Below are 21,114 nucleotides of genomic sequence, written 5' to 3'. Positions count from 1 at the left end.
CCGCACCCCCCCCCCCCCCCCCCGGCCCCCAATATTCTACACACTAACGGTCCAAAAGACTGGAACTTACAGTATTGTTATCAGCATCTACAGCCAGCAGCAAGAGGATGCAGAAAGCAAGACATTGCAGAGAAAGGACTTTGGGAACCATACACCCCTACAAATTTTCTCTTTTCAGGAACAACAATCTGGGTTGGTGCCTGCAATGGAATTCTTAAACCTATGAGATGGTATTAGTGGTCCCTGAAGTCAGCTCTCAGCAGCAACAGAAAAGGACAGACCATTAAAGACTCAGGACCCCAGTGATGCCAAGTAGTTCCAAACCATTGGAGATGTATTTTGGAATTGGCAAAACAATTTATGATGAAAGATGTGGGAAAGAGCAATACAAGTGAGGAATCAGGCTGGGATTTTTAAAGGAGTTTATGGGATTAGGTGCCTTTCAAAATATCCGCCTTTATCACCAATGATGGAGACAGAAGAGAGGGTCTAGGCCAGTGGTTCTCAACCCATGGCCCACAGGCTACATGCGGCCCAATTAACACACTGCTGCAGCCCATGTGACATCCTGTTAAAAAATTTTAAAATGGATACATAGGAAGTAAATTGTGTGGGTGCAGTCCCCATAACACATTGAGAGCAGCAAGTGTGGCCCATTATGGCAAATAGGTTGAGAACCACTGGTCTAGGCAATATCAGCCATAAAAGCAACATAGAAGCACTACAACTTTTTGTACCCCTATAGAACATGACTGGCAGAGGAATTGGACCCATGGTTGGAAAAGACTTCTCATCCATGAACCCCTCTAGCATCTCCTGTGTCTTTTTAAGTCTCATCCACTGAATGACAGTGTATCAGGAGCTGTGGTATGGAAGAAATGGCATAGAACACAAAGTGTATTTTCAGAGGCAAGGTAGTGACAAGGCAAAGGGGACCAGGAGTTTCATATAACTAGTTGTTGAGTAGGTTGTTTCACTCCTTATTAAGAACAGGTAAAGACAGGAGATTTTATTTTTTGTTGTTTTTTGTTTTTGCTATATGCGGCTGAAGAAGTTCTATAGCAAAAGTGGAAAAAGAGGCAGGAGTTACACTGAGGAGAGGAAGAGAACTGGAAAATCTACTCAGAAGAGTACATTAAGAATAAGCATGTATTCTTCTAAGGGTTAACATATATCAAGACAACAATTTAAATACTGAGTATTTCAGTATGTAAAATAAAAAGTTTAAACAAATTAAAATAAATCCTATCGTAGCTTAAATAATCCTTTGATTTTATTTTAATTGGGTTCACTATAGTAAAACTGCATTTTTTGGTCAGGAAATGGAAAAAATGTAATTATGTTAAACAGCACCTCATACGCTGTACATACAAAACAAATCATATCCCCCTTCCCAGTGCAGCATCATAAAATATTATAGATTTCAAAATTGAAGTTATATGAAATGCATGTGTCAAACTTTATATACACCATATATTAAATACTAAATAACTGTGTTAAAATAGTATTAGAGGCAAAAATAAAAATCAGAAAAGCAAGGAACCTCTGAGTTCATACTGCCAAACATCTTAAATTTTGTCTTGGCTTTGAAGAACATATGGTAGGTAAGATCACCCGTAGCTGAGAGACCTTTTTATAGAAAATAATCTACAATATATAGTCAAAGGGCAGAAAGGTAAGGATCTTATGGAAGCCTTAATTAACAGTCACTATGCCTTTGTGGATTTATATCTGACCCATGGGTTTATTTTAATACAAAATATTAATAAAAAATTGGGTACTTAATAACCATGATTGGGAGACAGAATCACAGCATGATTAATCAATAATGTACGTTGTTATGCTACACTAGTACAAACTCTATAAAAATGTTTCAATGGGTGTATCTGTGCATGTAATAAAGGTGAAGCAATAGACAGTGGAGCAGTTTGAGCCACAGTAAACTGCTCTCAGGTGCAGTGTCTACACCTGCACCTGCCAGAGCATGTGTCGGTGGTGACACTTTACTGTGGAGCTAATTAGTCTACTGCACAGTAAAGCGCACATGTAGATGTACTGACTGATAGTAAGAGCAATCAGAATGTTCTCATTTGCAGTTTCAAACTAATCTGTATTTTGCTTCTACTTCCTTTGAATGAAAGATCTGAAGATTTAAAGAATTCAAATATGAGGGTAACAGGGACAAAGGAAGCAAATTTTGGACAGACACCTTTAACAGCTACTTTTTTAAATAGCTGGTTCTACATCATACAAGCTGACTACTTTTAAACAACAAACAGGTGTTCTTTCAAAGAGCAATTATTACCAGGGCCAAAAAATAGCTATAATATCAATACATTGAAGTTGAAAATCTTTGCAGGAGGGATCTTACCAGAAATATTATTGGTATAATAAACATTAGAGTACAGATTTTATATTAAACATTAGGATTTACTAACAGTAAAAAGGCCACAGTGGTGTCAAAGGCCTCTAAAATCCCTATCATCCACCTGTGGGAGGACTCCTTTGGTACAGACAATGAAGAAGGTAGCATCAAGCTGTCCTCTAATGATCTTCCTACAGATCTGGATAGAGCGACACATAGAAGATACGGCTGGGGTGCAAAACAGAATGATACAGCGATTCTAAGCAAATGAATGTTTCACTTACACCTGAGCTGCCAAGGACTGGGAGACATAATGAGACATAATGATATAACATCATCTTAGCATCTGTTCTCTGGGGTTCTGCTACATCTCTTAAAACACAGTAAAAGGCCATCAGGACTTGTAGTAATGATATCTTTTATTAGACCAAGAAGATTTTTGTAAAAAAAATTCTTTAATTGCAAGCTTTCAGGCACAAAAAACCTTCATCAGGCATTGGAGAAAAGATTGCATAAGTTTGGGTAAGACTTCTACAATCTTCTCTCCAATGCCTGATGAAGGGTGTTTGTGCCTGAAAGCTTGCAATTAAATAACTTTTTTTGCAATACTATAGGTTCCGATTGCCTTTTCCTCTAGACCAATATGGCTAGAACCTGGATGCCTTAAAAAACAGTAGAAATCTTCTTATGCTAGAAGATTTAGAATTTTAGCAAAATCCTCAGATCAAGACTACAGACTCAACTGCTTAAGTATAACAGATACAAAGGGCATACATGTAACTCTCCTCCTACCACTCCCTTCCCTCTCCCCCCCGCAAAAACAAAAAGACAGAAACGCTGTGTGTGTGTGTGTGTGTGTGTGTGTGTGTGTGTGTGTGTGTGTGTGTGTGTGTAAGTATTTTTCATTTTCTGGAGTTTCTTTTACTTTCTCCAGCCACAATGGGAAGACAGAAGACTCACTTTTTTAAAGTCTAGCTTTATTATTTAAATGTTATATTTCAATCATTTTTTATTTAAAAAGTAGCATATACAAGGAGACACTGATAATATACATTCTGTAATTTTGAACAGCATTTTGCATTAGATAATTAATCTATGTTTGAAATAAAATGAGCAGCTTTAAATGAATTTTATCATTAATTATCATGGAGGTTTTCATATTAATACCTGTTACAATAGCCTCATAAATGACATTGCTAACAAGGAACCATGCTTCTATATAATGCTCTCTCATATTTTTGAATGTTTTATTGGAGAAATGGTTGAAATAGAATGGTTGGTATAGAAGATATACAATCCAAAAAAGCAGAGCAACATTGGTTTCTCCAAAACAACTTTAGAGGGAGTATTTGTTAATCTTTGTAGAAAATAAAAAATAGGGTTTTGTATTAAAAATGTATATTTTTAAATTGTCTTGATTTAAATTACCTAATCCTGATACCTCAGTGGATTAAAAAATATAAATAATTAATTTCATTTTTAAAGCAGGCATATTTGTAGGGTTTGTAAACTGAAAACGTGGGCTATTACAATTGAAATTTAAATTATGAAAGAAATTTCTTAAAAAGAAAATCTCAATAGAAAACATTTATATATGAATTCTGAAACTCTGCTTACAATTAGGAAACTAACTACAGGGAAAAAAAGGATAAAGTATTCATTTTAGTAATTTAAGACTACAAACAGCTCTCTCTCATTTATTTAAATTACTTCAACTCTGTAAATCACGTAAATTCCTTCAAAATAACAAATGATTGTCTAAAATTAGTCTTTGTACATAACTTTTATTGCTTAAGAATTGGGAAGCTGGAATCTGTGGCAGCACAGCTTTGCTTTTTTAATATCTTGCAGTATATCTGTCCAATTTAACAATTAGCTAACATCCCTTTCTATATATTTTAAAATTGTTGTATTTCAGCATTCAATCAGCAGCTGTGTTACAGTTTGTTTTTTTATGCTCTTTTAGACTTTGATAAATTCTTTGTTTGCCTACACAAAAATTTTAATTAAATACTCCAAACATTGGAACTCATGGAAAAATAAGATGAGGGACTTTATGTGAGAACCTCTGTGTCTTGCTGGTTGCATTCTGTGGAATATACTCAGGTATTCAAATACCAAACCATTAAAAATAATGAATTCAGATATATTAACTGATTTTAAAAACTGACAAATAAGAGATCACAAGGGTAACACTACAGCTCATCAGGAAGTGGCAGAAAACAGACGTCTGCATATTGACAAGTTACAGGTAAGATTCCCTAATATCATTATCACCACAGCAGTATGAAAAAAGATCAGTATAATATAGCTGAAGAATATATAGTTCAAAATCCAGGTGCTTGATGGAAAACTTTAGAATGCTTTTCTTTCTCTAAACCACATTTGAAAGCAAGAATATATTTCCATATGGCTTTTTGGCTATGTATTTATTTTCCATCAGAAACCCATCTATTCCTTTCCTTTACATAAACACTATCAGAAAAGGCAGATAAAAGTTATATATTATTGCTTTTTAATTAAAGGAATTCTGTTAACTAATTATAGTCACAGCATGACTGCTACAAAAACCATTTATAAACTCTTTGAAACAAAAATATATAGGAGATATTTAATCTAAGAACAAGACATTATTGTTTTACTATTATTCATACTGAAAAAATTAGAAAAAAGGGAACGCAGAAAAATTGTGTATGGGATATTCCATTTATAAAAGGAAGAAAGTGTTAATAAGGTTTTAAGAAAAATTATCACATTTTATGGAGCTATTCTTGACTATGGGACTTTTTACGTATGGGTTTTTATTGTTTTAAAAACCCTAATCTACATTCACATATTGGAACCAGTCTTGGAGCTGGGGGAGTTGGACTACTCAGCACTGTATAAAGCAGGAAGGAGAAGCTTAGACTGTGAAAATAGTGGGACTGTAGAATGGATAGTGATTTGTTAAAAGTCCCATTGAGCAATTAGAGCTAGGGACAGACATTTAAAAAGTCCGAGCCCAAATTGATTCAATCTTTGCCAGATAGTCTACCCTGCAGAGCCTGAACCGATTTGCAAGTGGATAGACATTCACTTTTGAATCAAGAAATGCAGGAACATTTCTGCAGTGGTTCAGGCCAGAAGACAGGGAGGCACTAGAGTGAGCCCTTGCTTCCCTTCCACACCGCTGAGCTGAGGGGGGAGGGTGTGGCCAGGCCCTGGTAAGATGCTCTGATACCACTCTGATACCCTGCTTGCACAGTCCCCAGCTGGGGTGTACTGGGAGGAGGAGGGGGAAACAGTTCTTGCCAGGCTTTTCCCAGCTCACCGCTCAAGGGATGGGAGAGTTGCCAGCCCCCGGCTCCTGGCTAGCACTCTGAGGCAAAGTGGAGTGGGAGAGAAGGACTGCTTGTGTGGAGTTCATGCATTTGTTGATGATACTGAGATTTTTACTTCCTCTTCCTTCTTCTTCATACTGTCTACAGCAAACTGATGGCAAACAAGCCAGCAGGGAGCTGATAACACAAATTTTATCAGCCCATCAAGAAAACAAGTCTCTCTCATTAGTTCAAGCTCTTCTTAAACAGCGTTTTCCAGGGAAGGAATGGAGGGACATTACCAGCTAACCTGTTGATTGGCTCCGAAGAGCCCTAAGTGGACACTGTTCTGTCTGCCTTTGTCCCAGTGAAATTGGACACACACACAGACACCTCTCAACATTAGCTAGCATGAGGGTGGCGTGACTGTGATCAGATGCAGGCTATGTTCTGTGTTGTGGGAGGGAGGGGGGATCCCTGCTTGAGCAGCGAGTGGCGGGGGGGAGGCAGGGGGAAGCCAGGCAGACTGTGCCTGCAGTCCCCCACCCCCTTCTCAGCCAGCCAGAACAGTGTTAGTGCTTTGGCCAGGGAGGAGAGGGGTGGGGCCAGCCTCGCTCTCTGCAGCAGACAGCACAGCCCAGCCTAGGTTTCAAAAGCATGCTGGGATGCTGCGGGACCCTGATTTAACCCTGATGGGGTCTGGGACAGAAGTTCCATAAACTGGTTTGACCCAAATCAGTTAAGTCTGATACTACATTCAACCTGTTCTGTTACAGGTTTAAACCAGTTTCTGATCACTTAAACCAGTTTATGTGTAATTTCTGTCTCTAGCCCAAAGATCCAGTGAATCCTTATTGACCCAAGTGCCCTAAATATCCAATGGCTTAGAATTATAGAAAATTCGGGTTGGAAGGGACCTCAGGAGGTCATCTTAATCTAACCCCCTGCTCAAAGCAGAACCATCCCCAACTAGATCATCCCAGCCAAGGCTTTGTCTAGCCAGGTCTTAAAATCCTCCAAGAATAGGGATTCCCTGAGCAAATCAAAGTCTGTGTAGATGGCTCTGCAAGGCAGGCCATTCCACAATCACCTTCAAAGAATCAGTATTCTCCATGTTCCTGGTAAGTATTTCTTCTCTTGACTTGGCAAGTCAAATAATGGAGCAACACAAAATATTTATAAAACCTCAATTTATTTTACTCTATTGATTCAAGGATTGGCTTTATAGCATCTTGGACAACGGGTCCTTACTTCTGACTTAGGACTAGAGTATGCCCTGGTCTTTTGTAACTTTGCTAGACAACAAGCCCCAGTTACAAAACCAGCTGGAAAGGGTGTATACTTACCACTGCTCTACCATAAGTAGGTGTGCAATGGATGGAATAGGCAGAGCCTGAGTTCCATTCTTCCTACCCATCAGCTGGAGAAACTAGAATGTTGGATTCTGTAACAGTGTCTTGAAGGCACAGTTCTTTCTGACTGTCTCCTCTGGGAAGGCACTACTACACACAGCTCCAAGCTCAGGCCTATTATGATCATTCAGACCAGCCAATATCTTCATTATTAATAATGAACACCCACGGGGAAGGGAAGTGTTCTCTCAAATACTGTTTTCTTTTTTTGCTCGGTTCCTTTAGTTAACAAATGTGGTAGCACTCAGAGGATAGGAACACACATATATTTGGAACTCTTTCAAAAGGGGAACATTTCAAAAGTGCAGCAGCTTTTACATTCTAATTGTTATGTGTGAATGAGCTGAAAATGATTGAAATGTAGTAAAACCACTCCAACTTTAATCTTGGATGAAACAGTGCTACAATTGGAGTGGTTTTGCTACATTTGACTTGTTCTCAGTTCATTCACACACAACAATTAGAACATAATAGCTGCTGCTCTTTGCCAATGTTCCCCTTTGGAAAAGCTTCCAAATATACATGTGTCAACACCCAAAGACTCAAATTGGGATGAAGCTCCCTAAAACTAGCACCCATGTATATACGCACTGGAAAGCACACTTCCCTAGTACAAGCAGTTTATAATCAAAAAAGGAGTGAAACAGACAGAGAGAAAAGGAATGGCAAAGAAAAGTTGTTAAGGTGAAAGATCAGGTGTCTTGTTAATCCTGCGTCTATGAAGTACTTTAATAAATTAATTTAATCTTCATGTTAATGCATTTATTAAGGAACAAAGGAAAGGGCTAGAGAAGTGCCAGAAGGAGTGCCTGTTGCTCTGGGGAACTGGCTCCATTTCAAGAGATGTTGTTTTATTTTCTCCAGACCATTTTGCAGATGGAAGGTGACTCTCTAGCCCTGGTGCTCTTGGATGCCTTTACAGAAGACAGATGTTTTACATCTATCAATACATTTCAGTTCTTATTTGACAGGTAATTGTGAAGTATATCTAAATTATTTGCTCTTGTTTTCATGTAATGGAGTTGTGCTCACCATGCTTAATGCTGTATCTAGTAAATTCCAACAAAAGGTATTAAATATAAATACCTGGGGAAACGTACTAAAACCACTGCCATGCTCGAGTCCCAAGATTGTGATAATATTGCAAATTCTATTAACATATCATAAGTCACACCCCGCCAAAATGAGATGAAAATCCTTTAAAAAAAATCAGTCAATCAATCAATTGCGTTATTTTCCAGTTGCTTTTGGAGTCATTTTCAAGGGGAAGCATCCCAACCTGAAACTACCAGACAGGCTCAAAGTTCTTTGAATTACTGAGTTGCGAGAGACCTCAAGTATCATCCTATTCATAAAAACCTCCAATTAACAAGATTGCACAAGCTTCCCTGGTCAGCTTGTCCCATTGTTCTGCTGTTTTGAGCAGGAAGTTTTTGTTAAGATTTAACCTAAATTTGCATTGCTGCAGTTTAAAGCCATTGTTTTGTTTCCTGTCCTCTGCCACAAAGCAAAACATTTATATTGCCTTCCCTTCATGGCAGCCTTTCAAGTATTTGAAAACTGCTATCATGTCCCCCTCCACCCCTCTTAATTTTATTTTCTCTAAACTAAATGTACCTAGTTGTCTCAACCTTTCCTTGTACATCTTGTTTTCCAAACCCTTTATCAACTTTGTCACTCACCTTTGGATTCTCTCCAACTTCTCTACATCAGGGGCATCAAATACATCTGGTCCTGTGAGCTGGATAAGTGGTGCGGGACTGGCCCACAAGCTGGATGAATAGTGTGGGGCCAGCTCTGCAGGGTGGATCAGCCTCATGAACCATCCCCTTTGCATATGCTGGAACCAGTGTCCATGGTGCCCGGTCTGGCTGATCCAGGACTGCACTTGCATACAGTGGCTGCTCTGGTCAATTTTGGGTCTGTGGTGCATGGGGCATCTATTTGATTGCTCTCAGACTCACACTGTATGCGGTGCCTGCCCAGGCTAGCCTGGGATGCATACCCTGTACAGGTGCGATCATGAAGATAAAAGGGGTGGGGGTGTAGCCCTCTATGTCAAGGACAGCTACATGTCCCTCCAAATTGACATTGGCACCCAGGAAGGACGACTGGAGTCTCTCTGGGTTAAAATATGTGGGGAACGTGGCACAGGGGACATAATGGTAGGAGTCTACTACAGACCTCTAACCAGAAACATGAGCTGGACCAGGAATTTGCCAGGGAACTGGCTGAGGTGGCATGTTCTCGGTGCATGGTTGTCATGGGAGACTTTAACTACTCGGACATCTCACGGGAAGAGCACTCAGCCAAATCTGATCAGTCGCAAAGCTTCCTCACGTGCGTGGATGAGCTCTACCTGACCCAAGAAGTCTACGGGCCGATGAGAGGTAAAATGTTGCTAGACCTAGTACTGCCCAGAGGGGATGATTTAGTCAGTGACCTAAGAATTGATGGAAAGCTGGGTGACAGTGACCATGAGTTGATCACCTTTACTATCCATCACAAAGCTGGCAAGTCAGTCAGCAATACAGAAGTCCTTGACTTCAGGAAAGCTGGCTTTGACAAGCTCAGGAGGCTCATTGTCAAGGCCCTAAAGGACCATGACTCGACAGGCAGAGGAGTCCAAGAGGAGTGGTTGCTCCTCAAGGGAGCGATCCTGACAGCACAAGGGATGGCCATCCCATCTCGGAGGTAGGGTAGCAAAAGGCCGCAGCAACCCCCTTGGCTCAGCAGGGAACTTGAGGACCTCCTATGCCTCAGAAGAGATGCTTAGAAAGGATAGAAGGCTGAAAGTAACACCAAGGAGGAGTACTCAGCACTGGTCCATACCTGCAGGTAGTGGATCAGGAAAGTCAAGGCTGCAACCGAGCTCCATCTGGCTACACACATCAAGGATAGCAAAAAGTCCTTTTTCAGATATGCAGGGAGTCGGAAAAGAAGCAAGGGTAACATTGGCCCCCTGCGGAACCAGATGGGACAGCTGATAACCGACACTCAGGAAAAGACCAATCTGCTCAATGGGTACTTCGTGTCGGTCTTTCAGAAGTCCAATGGGACCACCCGGTCTAGCAAGATGAGGGATGGCCAGGGTGAGGGCGTATTTATACCCAGCATCAGTGTTGATCTAGTAAAGGATCACCTCGAAATGCTCGACACCTTCAAGTCAGCTGGTTCTGACAGATTATACCCTAGAGTACTCAAGGAGTTGGCAGGTGTCATAGCCCAACAATTGGCAAAAATATTCGAAAGTTTGTGGCGCTCAGGTGAAGTACCTGAAGACTGGAAAAAGGCCAATGTGGTACCCCTCTTCAAGAAAGGGTAGAAAGTAGATCCCGGGAATTACAGGCCAATCATCTTGACCTCAATCCCCAGGAAGATTCTGGAGAAAATTATCAAGGAGACCCTTCTGGATAAGTTGTCCGAAGGCAACATCCTGAGCCAGCATAGGTTTGTTGTGGGTAGGTCTTGCCTGACCAATCTCATCTCCTTCTATGACCAGGTGACATATCACCTGGACAACGGAGAAGAGATTGATGTCATATATCTGGACTTTAAAAAAGCTTTTGATCTGGTGTCCCATGACCTCCTCATGGAAAAATTGGCCAACTGTGGCCTTGGCTTCACCACAGTCTGATGTCTGGGTAATTGGCTCTGAGGTCAGACCCACAGAGTAGTGGTCAATGGTAGCAAACCATCATGGCACTCCGTGACCAGTGGTGTCCCCCAAGGCTCTGTCCTTGGACCGGTTCTTTTTAACATCTTTATCAATGATGTGGACGTTGGTGTCAGAAGTGCACTGGCTAAGTTCATCAATGACACTAAAGTTTGGGGCACAGCGTCCACATTTGAGGACAGGCTAGTGATCCAGGCTAACTTGGATAAACTTAGTAAGTGGGCAGATACAAACCTGATGATGTTCAATATTGATAAATGTAAGGTACTCTACCTCGGGAGAAAAATCCTGCAGCATGCTTATAGGCTCGGCAGTGCTACGCTTGCTAGCACCATGGCTGAAAGAGACTTGGGGGTCATGATTGACTACAAGGTGAACATGAGCCAAAAAATGCAATGCCACAGCTAGCAAAGCATACAATACTTTGGCTTGCATCCATAGATGCTTCTCAAGTAAATCTCAGGATGTCATCCTCCCACTGTAGTCGGCCTTGGCGAGGCCACAGCTGGAGTACTGCATCCAATTCTGGCCTCTGCAATTCAAGAAGGATGTCGAGAAGCTTGAGAGAGTCCAGAGGAGAGCCACACGCATGATCAGAGGGCAAGAGAATAGGCCTTATGAAGAGAGGCTGAGAGCCATGGGACTCTTCAGCCCAGAAAAGCTCAGGCACAGGGGGGACCTGGTGGCTGCTTATAAGTATATAAGGGGTGTACATCAAGATCTGGGAGAATGCCTGTTCCCCAGAGCGTCCCAAGGAAAAACAAGGACCAACAGTCATAAACTCCTCCAAGACCTGGTTTTAGGCTGGAAATAAGGAAAAATTTCTTTACTGTCCGAGCCCCCAAGACTTGGAATAGACTCCCTCCAGAAGTGGTGCAGTCACCTACTCTGGACTCATTCAAGAAGTGTTTCGATTCTTATCTTGCTGGGATCCTTTGACCCCAGCTGACTTCCTGCCCCTGGGGCAGGGGGCTGGACTTGATGATCTTCAAGGTCCCTTCCAACCCTAACATCTATTAAATCTCTGAAGATGTCTGTTTCTGAATCCAAGTAATTAATAAAAATGTTAAACGGACCTTTGTGAAATCTCACTTGAGAACTCCTGCCATTCTGTAAAGTACATACGTATGTAACCGTAATGATGACTAGCCACATTTCTCCAGCATATCGTAACTTCTATATTCATTTCTCTCTTGTGCCTTCTGGTAATCACTAGGTACTTAGAGAGCTGACTGACTATAGCTTCAGCTCTGCTGTAGAAATATGACAGAGTGACCACAGCAACATTTATTGAGCTGAAGACAGAAAAAAGACATTCCAGGGAGAATGTTTGCTGGAAGGAGACATAACAACAAACAGAAGAGAGGAGAGGGCCTTGAGATTTGATATGCTAAAAACTTATATGGAGTTACCTGTCAATATGTTTCTTACCAACTTCCTACACTTACCTGATAAAATATCGGCATGGAAACTTTTGGGATGGGATGCTTTTCTAAGACTCCTTTTCCAATTTAGTTTCCCTTTCAAGCTGAGTAAGAAAGCTATTTTCCTGTATGAGTGTTAAATGGGAGGAGAAAAGCATTCTTCCTGAGGAATACTACAAAAGTAGCACCAATTCCATATGATTGTATCACAGACCTAAACAGAAGACTGTTTGAACCAAAGAGACACCAGAAATTAAAAGTCTGTTTCCCAGCTTCAGAAACACTGTAAAGTCAGTGGTTCTGCCGATGATTTATTTTCTTATATTATATTAAAACCAGGGAATTGGAGCAGGGAGGGGAATTACAAAGAAGAAGACGACATGTTGGGATTATTATGATATTGTATTATCAATATTTTATTACTGTTTAAAACTCTGTTCATCACAGATATTTCTATTAGTATTTACTAACAATCCTCTAAACAAAATGCATGTATTAAACTGTACAGGTTTTTGGTTTTGACCACTCCTACTGGCATTAGTTAGCCATAATACAGTTGCCATTTTGGCGCTATCCTTCCAACCCAGGTTTGGGTCCTTCCAGACAGCGAAAAGCTTATTTCAGAAAAGGAAATTTAGGGTCTGGGCAACAGAAGACTGCCCTTAAATATACATCTTCAAGAACATCTTTACTCTTTTCCAGATTGTGGATTTTGTCCCCTGCCCTAATTACACAAAATCTTTGCATTGTCAAGGGTTTTAAAGTGACTTCCTTTTGGAATTCTACTTCTTTACCAATAGCCATTGCTGAATGAGGACTAAGTAGACCTCATCCATTAAGTTTCTAAAACTACATTATGCTTGCAACCACAGACAAATCCCAGTTAGAAAAAGCAAAGAGCTTAATACTTTAGCATTGAGATAGAATTTTACCATTACTGATGCAATTAAATTTGCTGTTTCTCTCTCAGAACATTAACCTCTCCCCTCCCCCAATAACTAAAGGATTGCAGTCTCAAATAATACAATTTTGTAAAATGGCCTTCAGGTACATTAGGTCCCCAAATGATTTTTATAATTGTTGAAAATAATATAATTGCATGATTAAATGGAGGGGAAAGGAGAGGAGGAAGAGACAGAGAGAGAGATTTGTCTTTGAGATATATTGTGAAATAGGACTGACAAGCAATGAAGTATATACAGAAAAACTACTGCAGATAGTAGTATCTGCTGAAGAGTATATTATAGAACCAAGGAATGCGACACTGAAGCACAAAAGATGAGACCAGTGACAGAAAGATGGAAGATATTTATGACCTAACACTTCTTTTTACCCTATCTAGATACTTTTCTTGTCAGCACAGTTAAAAAACGCACACCAAAATTTAAAGCGTTACAAAACAAAAGACAACATTCTGGGCTATAGAACGAGGAGAACCAAACACATGTTGCTAAAAGACTAGTATACTGCTTTACAAAACAGTCAAGATAACAGAAAAGGATGGAACAACTGATTGAAAAAATGACCATCTGCTTGGAACACGCACTCAAGAAGCATTCACAGATGCAAAGACTAGATTATCAGATAGTGTAAATTAGCATAACTTTAATTAACTTCAGTGGATTTATATTCATTTACCTCAATGAGTATCTGGCTCACTGAGTCCTTCAGTGTTTCTGCAAAGACAGCCACACAGTTGCCCTAAACAACAGCCCTGATGACAGCAATACAGTGGCTAGACCTTGTAGGTTCAAGTTTAAGAAAAAAGGCCAGGGGGAAGTTGGTTTTAGGTGGGAAGAGGACTGCAGGATGTACTTTCATCTTTGCTCTCACAGAGCAGGGAACACTTGGGGTTCTTCCCACCCTGAAAGTGGAGGACCCATGGAAACACAAGCCAGGGCAAGCGAGAAAGAGATCTGTGAGCAGAGGTGCCAGTTTGGATCTCAATCTCCTTGTCCATAACAGTCACTAGTGCCAAGATACAGGGAACTTTCACAGAAGAGATCTTAATGTGATAAGTGACAGAGACCTCACTTAAAATAATGGTTCAGCTACTAAGCATAAATATATGAGGGAATGGAATAATTTAAATATTTCAAAATGGAATTTTGACAAGCATTTGGATAAAAAGTATTTAATATAACTTCTAATAACAGAAGAGATGAGAAACTGGAGATATTTCATGGTCTCCCTGCCGTCCTAAAAATTCCTATGCTTCACAGAAAGTAAAATTGCTGTCATTTTCTAGGCAGTAAATGTTTTACCGCTGGGAAAGCATTTTGATGTTTGTAACTTCTATTGAAGAGCACTATGAAGTACTTTTTAAAAAAATATTGCCACATCTGAAAAACAGACCAAAAGGAAGTACAAGACACTTGTTCATCTGTATTTCTGCGACTTTTCTCACTTGGTATTATTTGCAGCCATACTTTTATGTCTGGCAAGAGTGCCAGCTCTAGTAAGGATCATATATTAACTTTTATCATGTTGATTACATATGTTCACCAGTTTTGCTGCCTACATACGATTAGTGTGGTTTGCACATACTCAATGACACAATCCAGAGCATGACATTTTACAGAAAATGTGTTTACTGTGAAATAGCTCCTTAGAAGTTTTCTTTCCCTTACAGCTTTGATCCACATGACATCAACAGTCCTACATTTTGAATATGGGCATACCATTTACGTTATTATCATTTATCTCTTTCATATTATATAGCTAGTCAGAGCTATGGTAGTCATAAAAAGTCCCTTTTATTATTGAGTGATGTGAGTTTTAGCTGAATAAAAGAAAGTCTTTTAAAATGCTTTCATCTGTGATCTTTAGTTTCATAATGACTTGACATTTAAATTCTGTTATTCATCAACACTTCACAGAAGTACTTATTTGTCTAAATGGATTTGAAAGCCTGCAAGTGAAGAAAATCAGAAAAACCTGGTCTTCAATATCAAAAGACTGTAAATGAAAAGTATTTTTACAGGCTGCACGCACCCAAGTTTTATTGATCAATTAACTTCCCCTCAAATGAAATATCTGTGAGTTTGGATATAAGAAAAATACTTACTGGTAAATGTCTTTTCGGAGAACAGCTCTGCTAAGAGGGTTGTCAGCCTGGGGAGCCATAGAAACAGAGCCAATCTTGAGAACTAAAGTGTCTTCTTTTATTGCTTGATTGGCTACAGCTAAAAAGAGAGAAAACACACATGCATGTTTTAAGTGTAAGCATGCACAGAGGCACGTAACAGAAACATAGAAGAGACTGTTATTAAAAATCTCAAGATCAGCGGGGGTGCACAGGACTGAGTACTGCAAATACTTTATTGCAAAAGAGTAACACTTGTACAAGGAATCCTGTGAAATTGTTGGCAATACCATGACACACAGCAAAGAGGTTATTGCAGCCTAGCTGGCTCAATAAAGTTTTACCATGTGTCTTAAATCTGTAACTTCTTGCTCTACCTCTTGCTATCTTATCTCAAAAGTGTTTTTTTTCAAAAGGAACTCCAAACACCTTTTTATATCCTGCAGCTGTCCTCTCAGAAATACCCTTCTGAGGTAACAGCCACAAAAAATGCCAAAAGATTAATTTTTCACTGTATGTGTTTGGACCCTTGGATGGTGTGAAATAAAAATTGTAGGACTTAGTCTCGCTGGCACAACAGGAAACTTTTCACACTGGTTGTCCACAGAATCATAGAAAATTAGGGTTGGAAGGGACCTCAGGAGGTCATCTAGTCCAACACCCTAGGACAGTCCCCAACTAGATCATCCCAACCAAGGCTTTGTCTATCCAGGTCTTAAAAACCTTCAAGGATGGAGAGTCCATGACCTCTCTGGGTAACCTGTTCTAGTGTTTTACCACCCACCTAGTGAGAACATTTTTCCTAATACCTAACCTAAACTTCCCTTGCTGCAACTTGAGACCATTGCTCCTTGTTCTGTGATCTGCCACCATTGAAAACAGTTTAGCTCTATCCTCCTTCGAACTACCCTTCGGGGAGTTGAAGGCTGCTACTAAATCCCATCTCAGTCTTCTCTTCTCTAGACTAAATAAGCCCAGTTCCCTCGACCTCTCCTCAAAAATCATGTGCCTCAACCCCCTCCACTGGACTCTCTCCAATTTGTCCACATCCTTTCTGTAGTGGGGGCCCAAAACTGAACACAGTACTCCAGATGTGGCCTCACCAGTGCTGAATAGAGGGGAATAGTCATTTCCCTTGATCTTCTGGCAAAACTTTTAACAATACAGCCCAGTATGCCTTTAGCTTTCATGGCAACAGGACACATTGCTGGTTCATTTACAGCTGTCCACTGTAACGCCCAGGTCCTTTTCTGCAGAGTTGCTGCCCAGCCAGTCAGTTCCCAGCCTGTATCAGTGAATGGGATTGTTCAGTCATAAGTTCAGGACTTTGCAATCATCTCATGGTCGCTGCTGCCCAAGTTGCCATTTACTAGTACATTCCCCAGCAATTCTTCCTTGTTTGTGAGCAGCAGGTCAAGAACAGCATGGCCTCTAATTGGCTATTCCAACACTTGCAGCAGGAGGTTGTCCCCAACACTCTCCAAAAACTTCCTGGATTGCTTGCACACTGCACTACTGCCCTTCCACCACGTCACGGTGATTGAATTCTGCCATGAGAATCAGTGCTTGTGATTAATTGGGAAAATTCTGCTAACTGTTTGAAGAAAGTCTCAGCCACCACTTCCTCCTCCGGGTCTAGCAGACCTCCACCAGGACATCACCCTTGTTGCTTTCCCCTCTGACCCTAACCCAGAGACTTTCAAACAGACTTGTCTCCAGCGTCTTACTGAAGCTCTGAGCAATCATATGGCTCTGCTATATAAAGTGCAACTCCTCCTCCTCTTCTCCCTTGCCTGTCTTTTCTGAACAGTTTATACCCATCCATGACAGGGCTCCACTCATGCAAACTATCCCACTGAGTCTCTGTTATTCCAGTCATGCCATAGTTCTGTGACTGTGCAAGGACTCTGCATTCTTCCTGCCTGTTTCCCAGGCTCCGTGCATCCTTGTACAGGCACTTAAGGTAAGTAGTTGATTGCCATAATTTCTCAGGAAGAATGAGAACACTTCCCCTGTGGCCCCCTCCTGCTTGCTCTTCCTCCAGTTCACCCACTTCCTCACAGGGCTTTGGTCTCCATCCCCCACAAATCCAGCTTAAAGCCTTCCTCACTAGGTTAATGAGCCTGTCAGTGAAGATGCTCTTCCCTCTCTTCATCAGGTGGATCCCATTTCTTCCTAGCAATCCTTCTTCTTGGAACATCATCCCACAGTCAAAGAAGCCAAAGTCTTGCTGGTGATATAACCTGTGCAGCCATGCATTGATTTGCAGGATGTACTTGCTCCTGCCTGGACCCTTTCTCTTGACCAGAAAGATCGAAGAAAATACCACCTGAGCCCCTGTCCCCTTCACCAAGAGCACTTCTGATTTGCTCAGGGTCTCCCCTGGTAGTATCATTGGTGCCCACATGGATGAGCATCATGGGGTACTAGTCAGAGGGCCGGATGAGTCTCGGTAATCCTTCCATGACATCTTGGATATGGGCTCTGGGGAAGCAGCAGGCTTCCTGAGACAAAGGGTCAGGTTGGCAGATGGACCTCTCCATTCCCCACAGAAGGGAGTCTCCAACCATCACTCCCTGTTGCTTCTTCTTGGTGGCCTCAATCCTTCCCACTTTGAGGAGGCCTAGCTTGTCCTCCTCCACCAATGGAAAATGCTCCTTGGCCTTAGTTGCTAGGGCTCCATATCTGTTCTCCAGATGAACTGCTGCAGGTGAAGATGAAGATTTCTGCTTGCTGCCAGAGGTTACAAGGTTCCAATTTCCACTTTCATGGTAGTTCATGTCTTTTCCCTTCTCTAGCACTGCCTCTGGCAGTTCTTCCTCCACAGTCCTGGAAGTCTCTTCCAGCTTCAAATTGATGAATTCATGGAGGAGAATGCTTTGGAACCTCACCACCTCCTGTATCTCTCTTGCTTGTTCCCTGAAAGACACCACCAGCAGGCACTGCTCACGCTGCAGGCACTCCCCGACCTGGTCATTACTGGAAGGGACCTGCAAGCTGCAGTCCCACAGAGCCAAACCCGAACCTGGATGGAAACCTCAGTGGTCAGCGGTCCTGCCTAGACAGATACCTCACAGGTGCAAGCAGAGGCAGTAAATGTGGCTCTGGTACTGTGATGTCTTCCAGCCATTTCCCTGAGTCTCTTAATCTGCCTCTTTTCTCTTACTGCCTTTCTTCCAAGCACACCTTCCTTAGTGAACTCACCTAGAAGCTGACCTGTTTACTGTTCCTTGGCCCCAAAGGGTTCCTTTTTCCCTGCTTCCTCACACCAAGTTGAAAGGCTATCCTCTCAAATGGGAGGTGGCACAAACTGACCCGCAAACAGACCACTGAACTGCCTACAAATTACTTGCCCTGCCCCTGTTTGCTGGTTCCCTGGTCACTCAAGGACTCTCCTTTTATGCTCTTCTGGACCTGGACTGGCTCTGCCCCCTTGTTAGGACTTTTGCCACATGCAGGCAGCACTCACTCAGCAATCAGCAATTACTCAGCTAGCAACACTACCAGCTTCTCAGAGCACATGCCCAAAACACAGAGACCATCAAACAAACACATCACAAGCCAAGGTTGCAGTCTTCACAGTTTGCAAAGCAGACAGGATAAATATGTACCCTGGCTAAGTACAGACAGTCAAAAGCCCAAGGCTGAATCAATTTAATCTTTGCAGGTTAATCTAAACTACATATATGTAACCAATAAGCAAGACAACCAACATGCACTTTTGATTCTGGCAATGCAGTCATATGCCTTCAGTGGCCCAGGCCAGAAGCCAGGGGTCACTAGAGCATGCCTCCCAGCTCAGCTGGAGCAAACAGCTTGGCCCAAGGCTAGCCCACCCACCATGTGAGGGGGCAGGAGGTGTTGCAGGGAAGGTGCAAAGCATCCTGGGATGCTGTGGGACTGTGACTTAGCTTGAATCTGGAGGGGATCTGGGACAGAAGTTCAATAAACTGATTGAACCTAAATTATCAGTTAAATCTGATACTACATTCATCCAGGTTTATCTTAAAACAGTTTTGGCCATTTTGAAAGCAGTTTACATGCACTGAACTTCTGTTGTGACAGGTTTTAACTGGTTCTGATCGCTTATACCAGTTTATGTGTAATTTCTGTCCCTAGCCCCAAAGACTAAGACAGCTCAGAGTCTGCAATGTATGTTTAGTATAGTATGTACTACTCTATATACTGTTGGAAAATAATCAGTGAAGGGAAGTCTCTTTTGTGACAATCAGTACAATGAAACCTCTATTTTTCAATGTATCTGCTTTATGTTTTATATATCAGCCACATGCAGAAATGCTTACTTTAAATGCCCATGCAGTATTACATATAGGAACAGAGGTCTTCTGAGAAAAGAAAAACCAGACCATTGCTCACACCTCTTTTCCATGCTTCCCTTAAGGAAAGAAGCAACTCCCTATTTCAGCAATCATGTTAAGGTGAATTAGGTCACAGGTGCCTACCCCTTTTCCAGCTGCAAGGCAGAATGACCCACCCCCAAGTCAGGGGCCAGTGGGCTAGCATTAAGACCCAGCTTGCCCCTGCAGTGTCACTAGGAGAGCACCTGAAGCCAATGCTTGTCCCAGTGGCAGCACAGAGAAAGTGCATGAAGCCAAAGCCCCACATCTGCAGGTCAGATCCACTGTTTGTTGACCCCTGAGCTCTAGGTTGTCAACTCTACAGGCTGTAAGTTGCTGACCCCTGAAAATTAGGCCATTTAAAGCACTCCTTCTGTGAAGGACTATGTGGCAATTGAGAAGCTACCAAGAACATATGAGGCATATGACCAAGCAGACTAATTTTCCTGCCCCATCCACAGAAATACACACATTTGTAGGCCTACATTTTCAACCCATTTCCCATCTGTAGCTTTCCAACAGTAGACTCCATGTGTCTTGTTCTGAAAACTAAATGTTAAGTTGCTAGAAGAGGGTTTAAATACTTTACTAAATAATCTAAGTAACAGATTGCCTTATGTAAAAAGAACTACTCAAGCCACATCCAGCTTCTTTAAATAGGTTCTCCAGTTTAGGTTATTTACTGGTGAACCAGAGAGACACTTTTTGTGGCCATACTCAGAAGTAAGGACATACAATTTCATAAATTAATTTCAGAAATCACAAAATCCAGGGCAACACTTATGGAATATTTTGAAAGAGTTGCAAGAAAAAACACAGTAAATACAAGATGCAGTAGTTAACTACTAGTGATAATACCAATAATTTGCTTGAAAGAAAAACCACTGCTTAAAAAATCAAATCTTAAGTCCTTACTCAGACCAGAAAAATACTCTGTTTTTTCTTGGTCATCCCATTGAAGGGGAAAGATAATATTATAACCATAAAAAAGTTATAATATTTTAAAAAAAAATAAGAACTCTATATTGGACAAACTAGCAGGGCTGTGTGAAGCTTTGGTCGCTGATTCGATTCGGAGATTTGGCCCGATTCGGCGGCTGAATCTCCAAATCTGAATCGAATCAGGAGACCCATTAATCTCTCCAAATCGAATTGGAAACCTTCAATTCGATTCAGAGAGATTTGATGATTCAGACATAGACACAGCTTTATATGTTTTTTCCACATAACTCAAGGTACCAGGCAGCTTGTGAATGCAGAGATGGTGGGACAGACGGAACGTCCCCCAGGATCGCAGAGGGGTCCCCTATGCACTTGGTGGCAGACCTGGAAGTGGACCAGAAGCAGTTCTGGTCCACTTCCGGGTCTGCTGTGGAGCACATGTGCATGGGGGACCCCTGTGTGATCGGCAGCAGACCCGGAGGCTGACTGGAAGTACTTCTGTTCCACTTCTGGGTCCGCTGCCGAGCACATGGGAGGCCCCCCCCCCCCCCCC

At 41.6% G+C, this 21,114-nt stretch overlaps 1 protein-coding gene across 1 annotated transcript in view; it reads right to left on the bottom strand.

The window, feature by feature from the left end:
* Nucleotides 1-21,114, bottom strand: part of LOC102383327 (vacuolar protein sorting-associated protein 13B-like) — a gene marked incomplete at its 3' end in the record, with an annotated part of 448,314 nt that overhangs the window by 34,681 nt on the left and 392,519 nt on the right. The window contains exon 17 of the mRNA XM_025193225.1: nucleotides 15,244-15,361. Within this exon, the coding sequence (XP_025049010.1) occupies nucleotides 15,244-15,361 (118 nt within the window). The remainder of the gene's footprint in view (nucleotides 1-15,243; nucleotides 15,362-21,114) is intronic.

The sequence above is a fragment of the Alligator sinensis genome, unplaced genomic scaffold (assembly GCF_000455745.1).
Source record: "Alligator sinensis unplaced genomic scaffold, ASM45574v1 scaffold497_2, whole genome shotgun sequence".
Classification (NCBI taxonomy): Eukaryota; Metazoa; Chordata; order Crocodylia; family Alligatoridae; genus Alligator; species Alligator sinensis.
The sequence above is the reverse complement of the archived record's forward strand: the minus strand, read 5'-3'. Positions and strand labels throughout refer to the sequence as shown.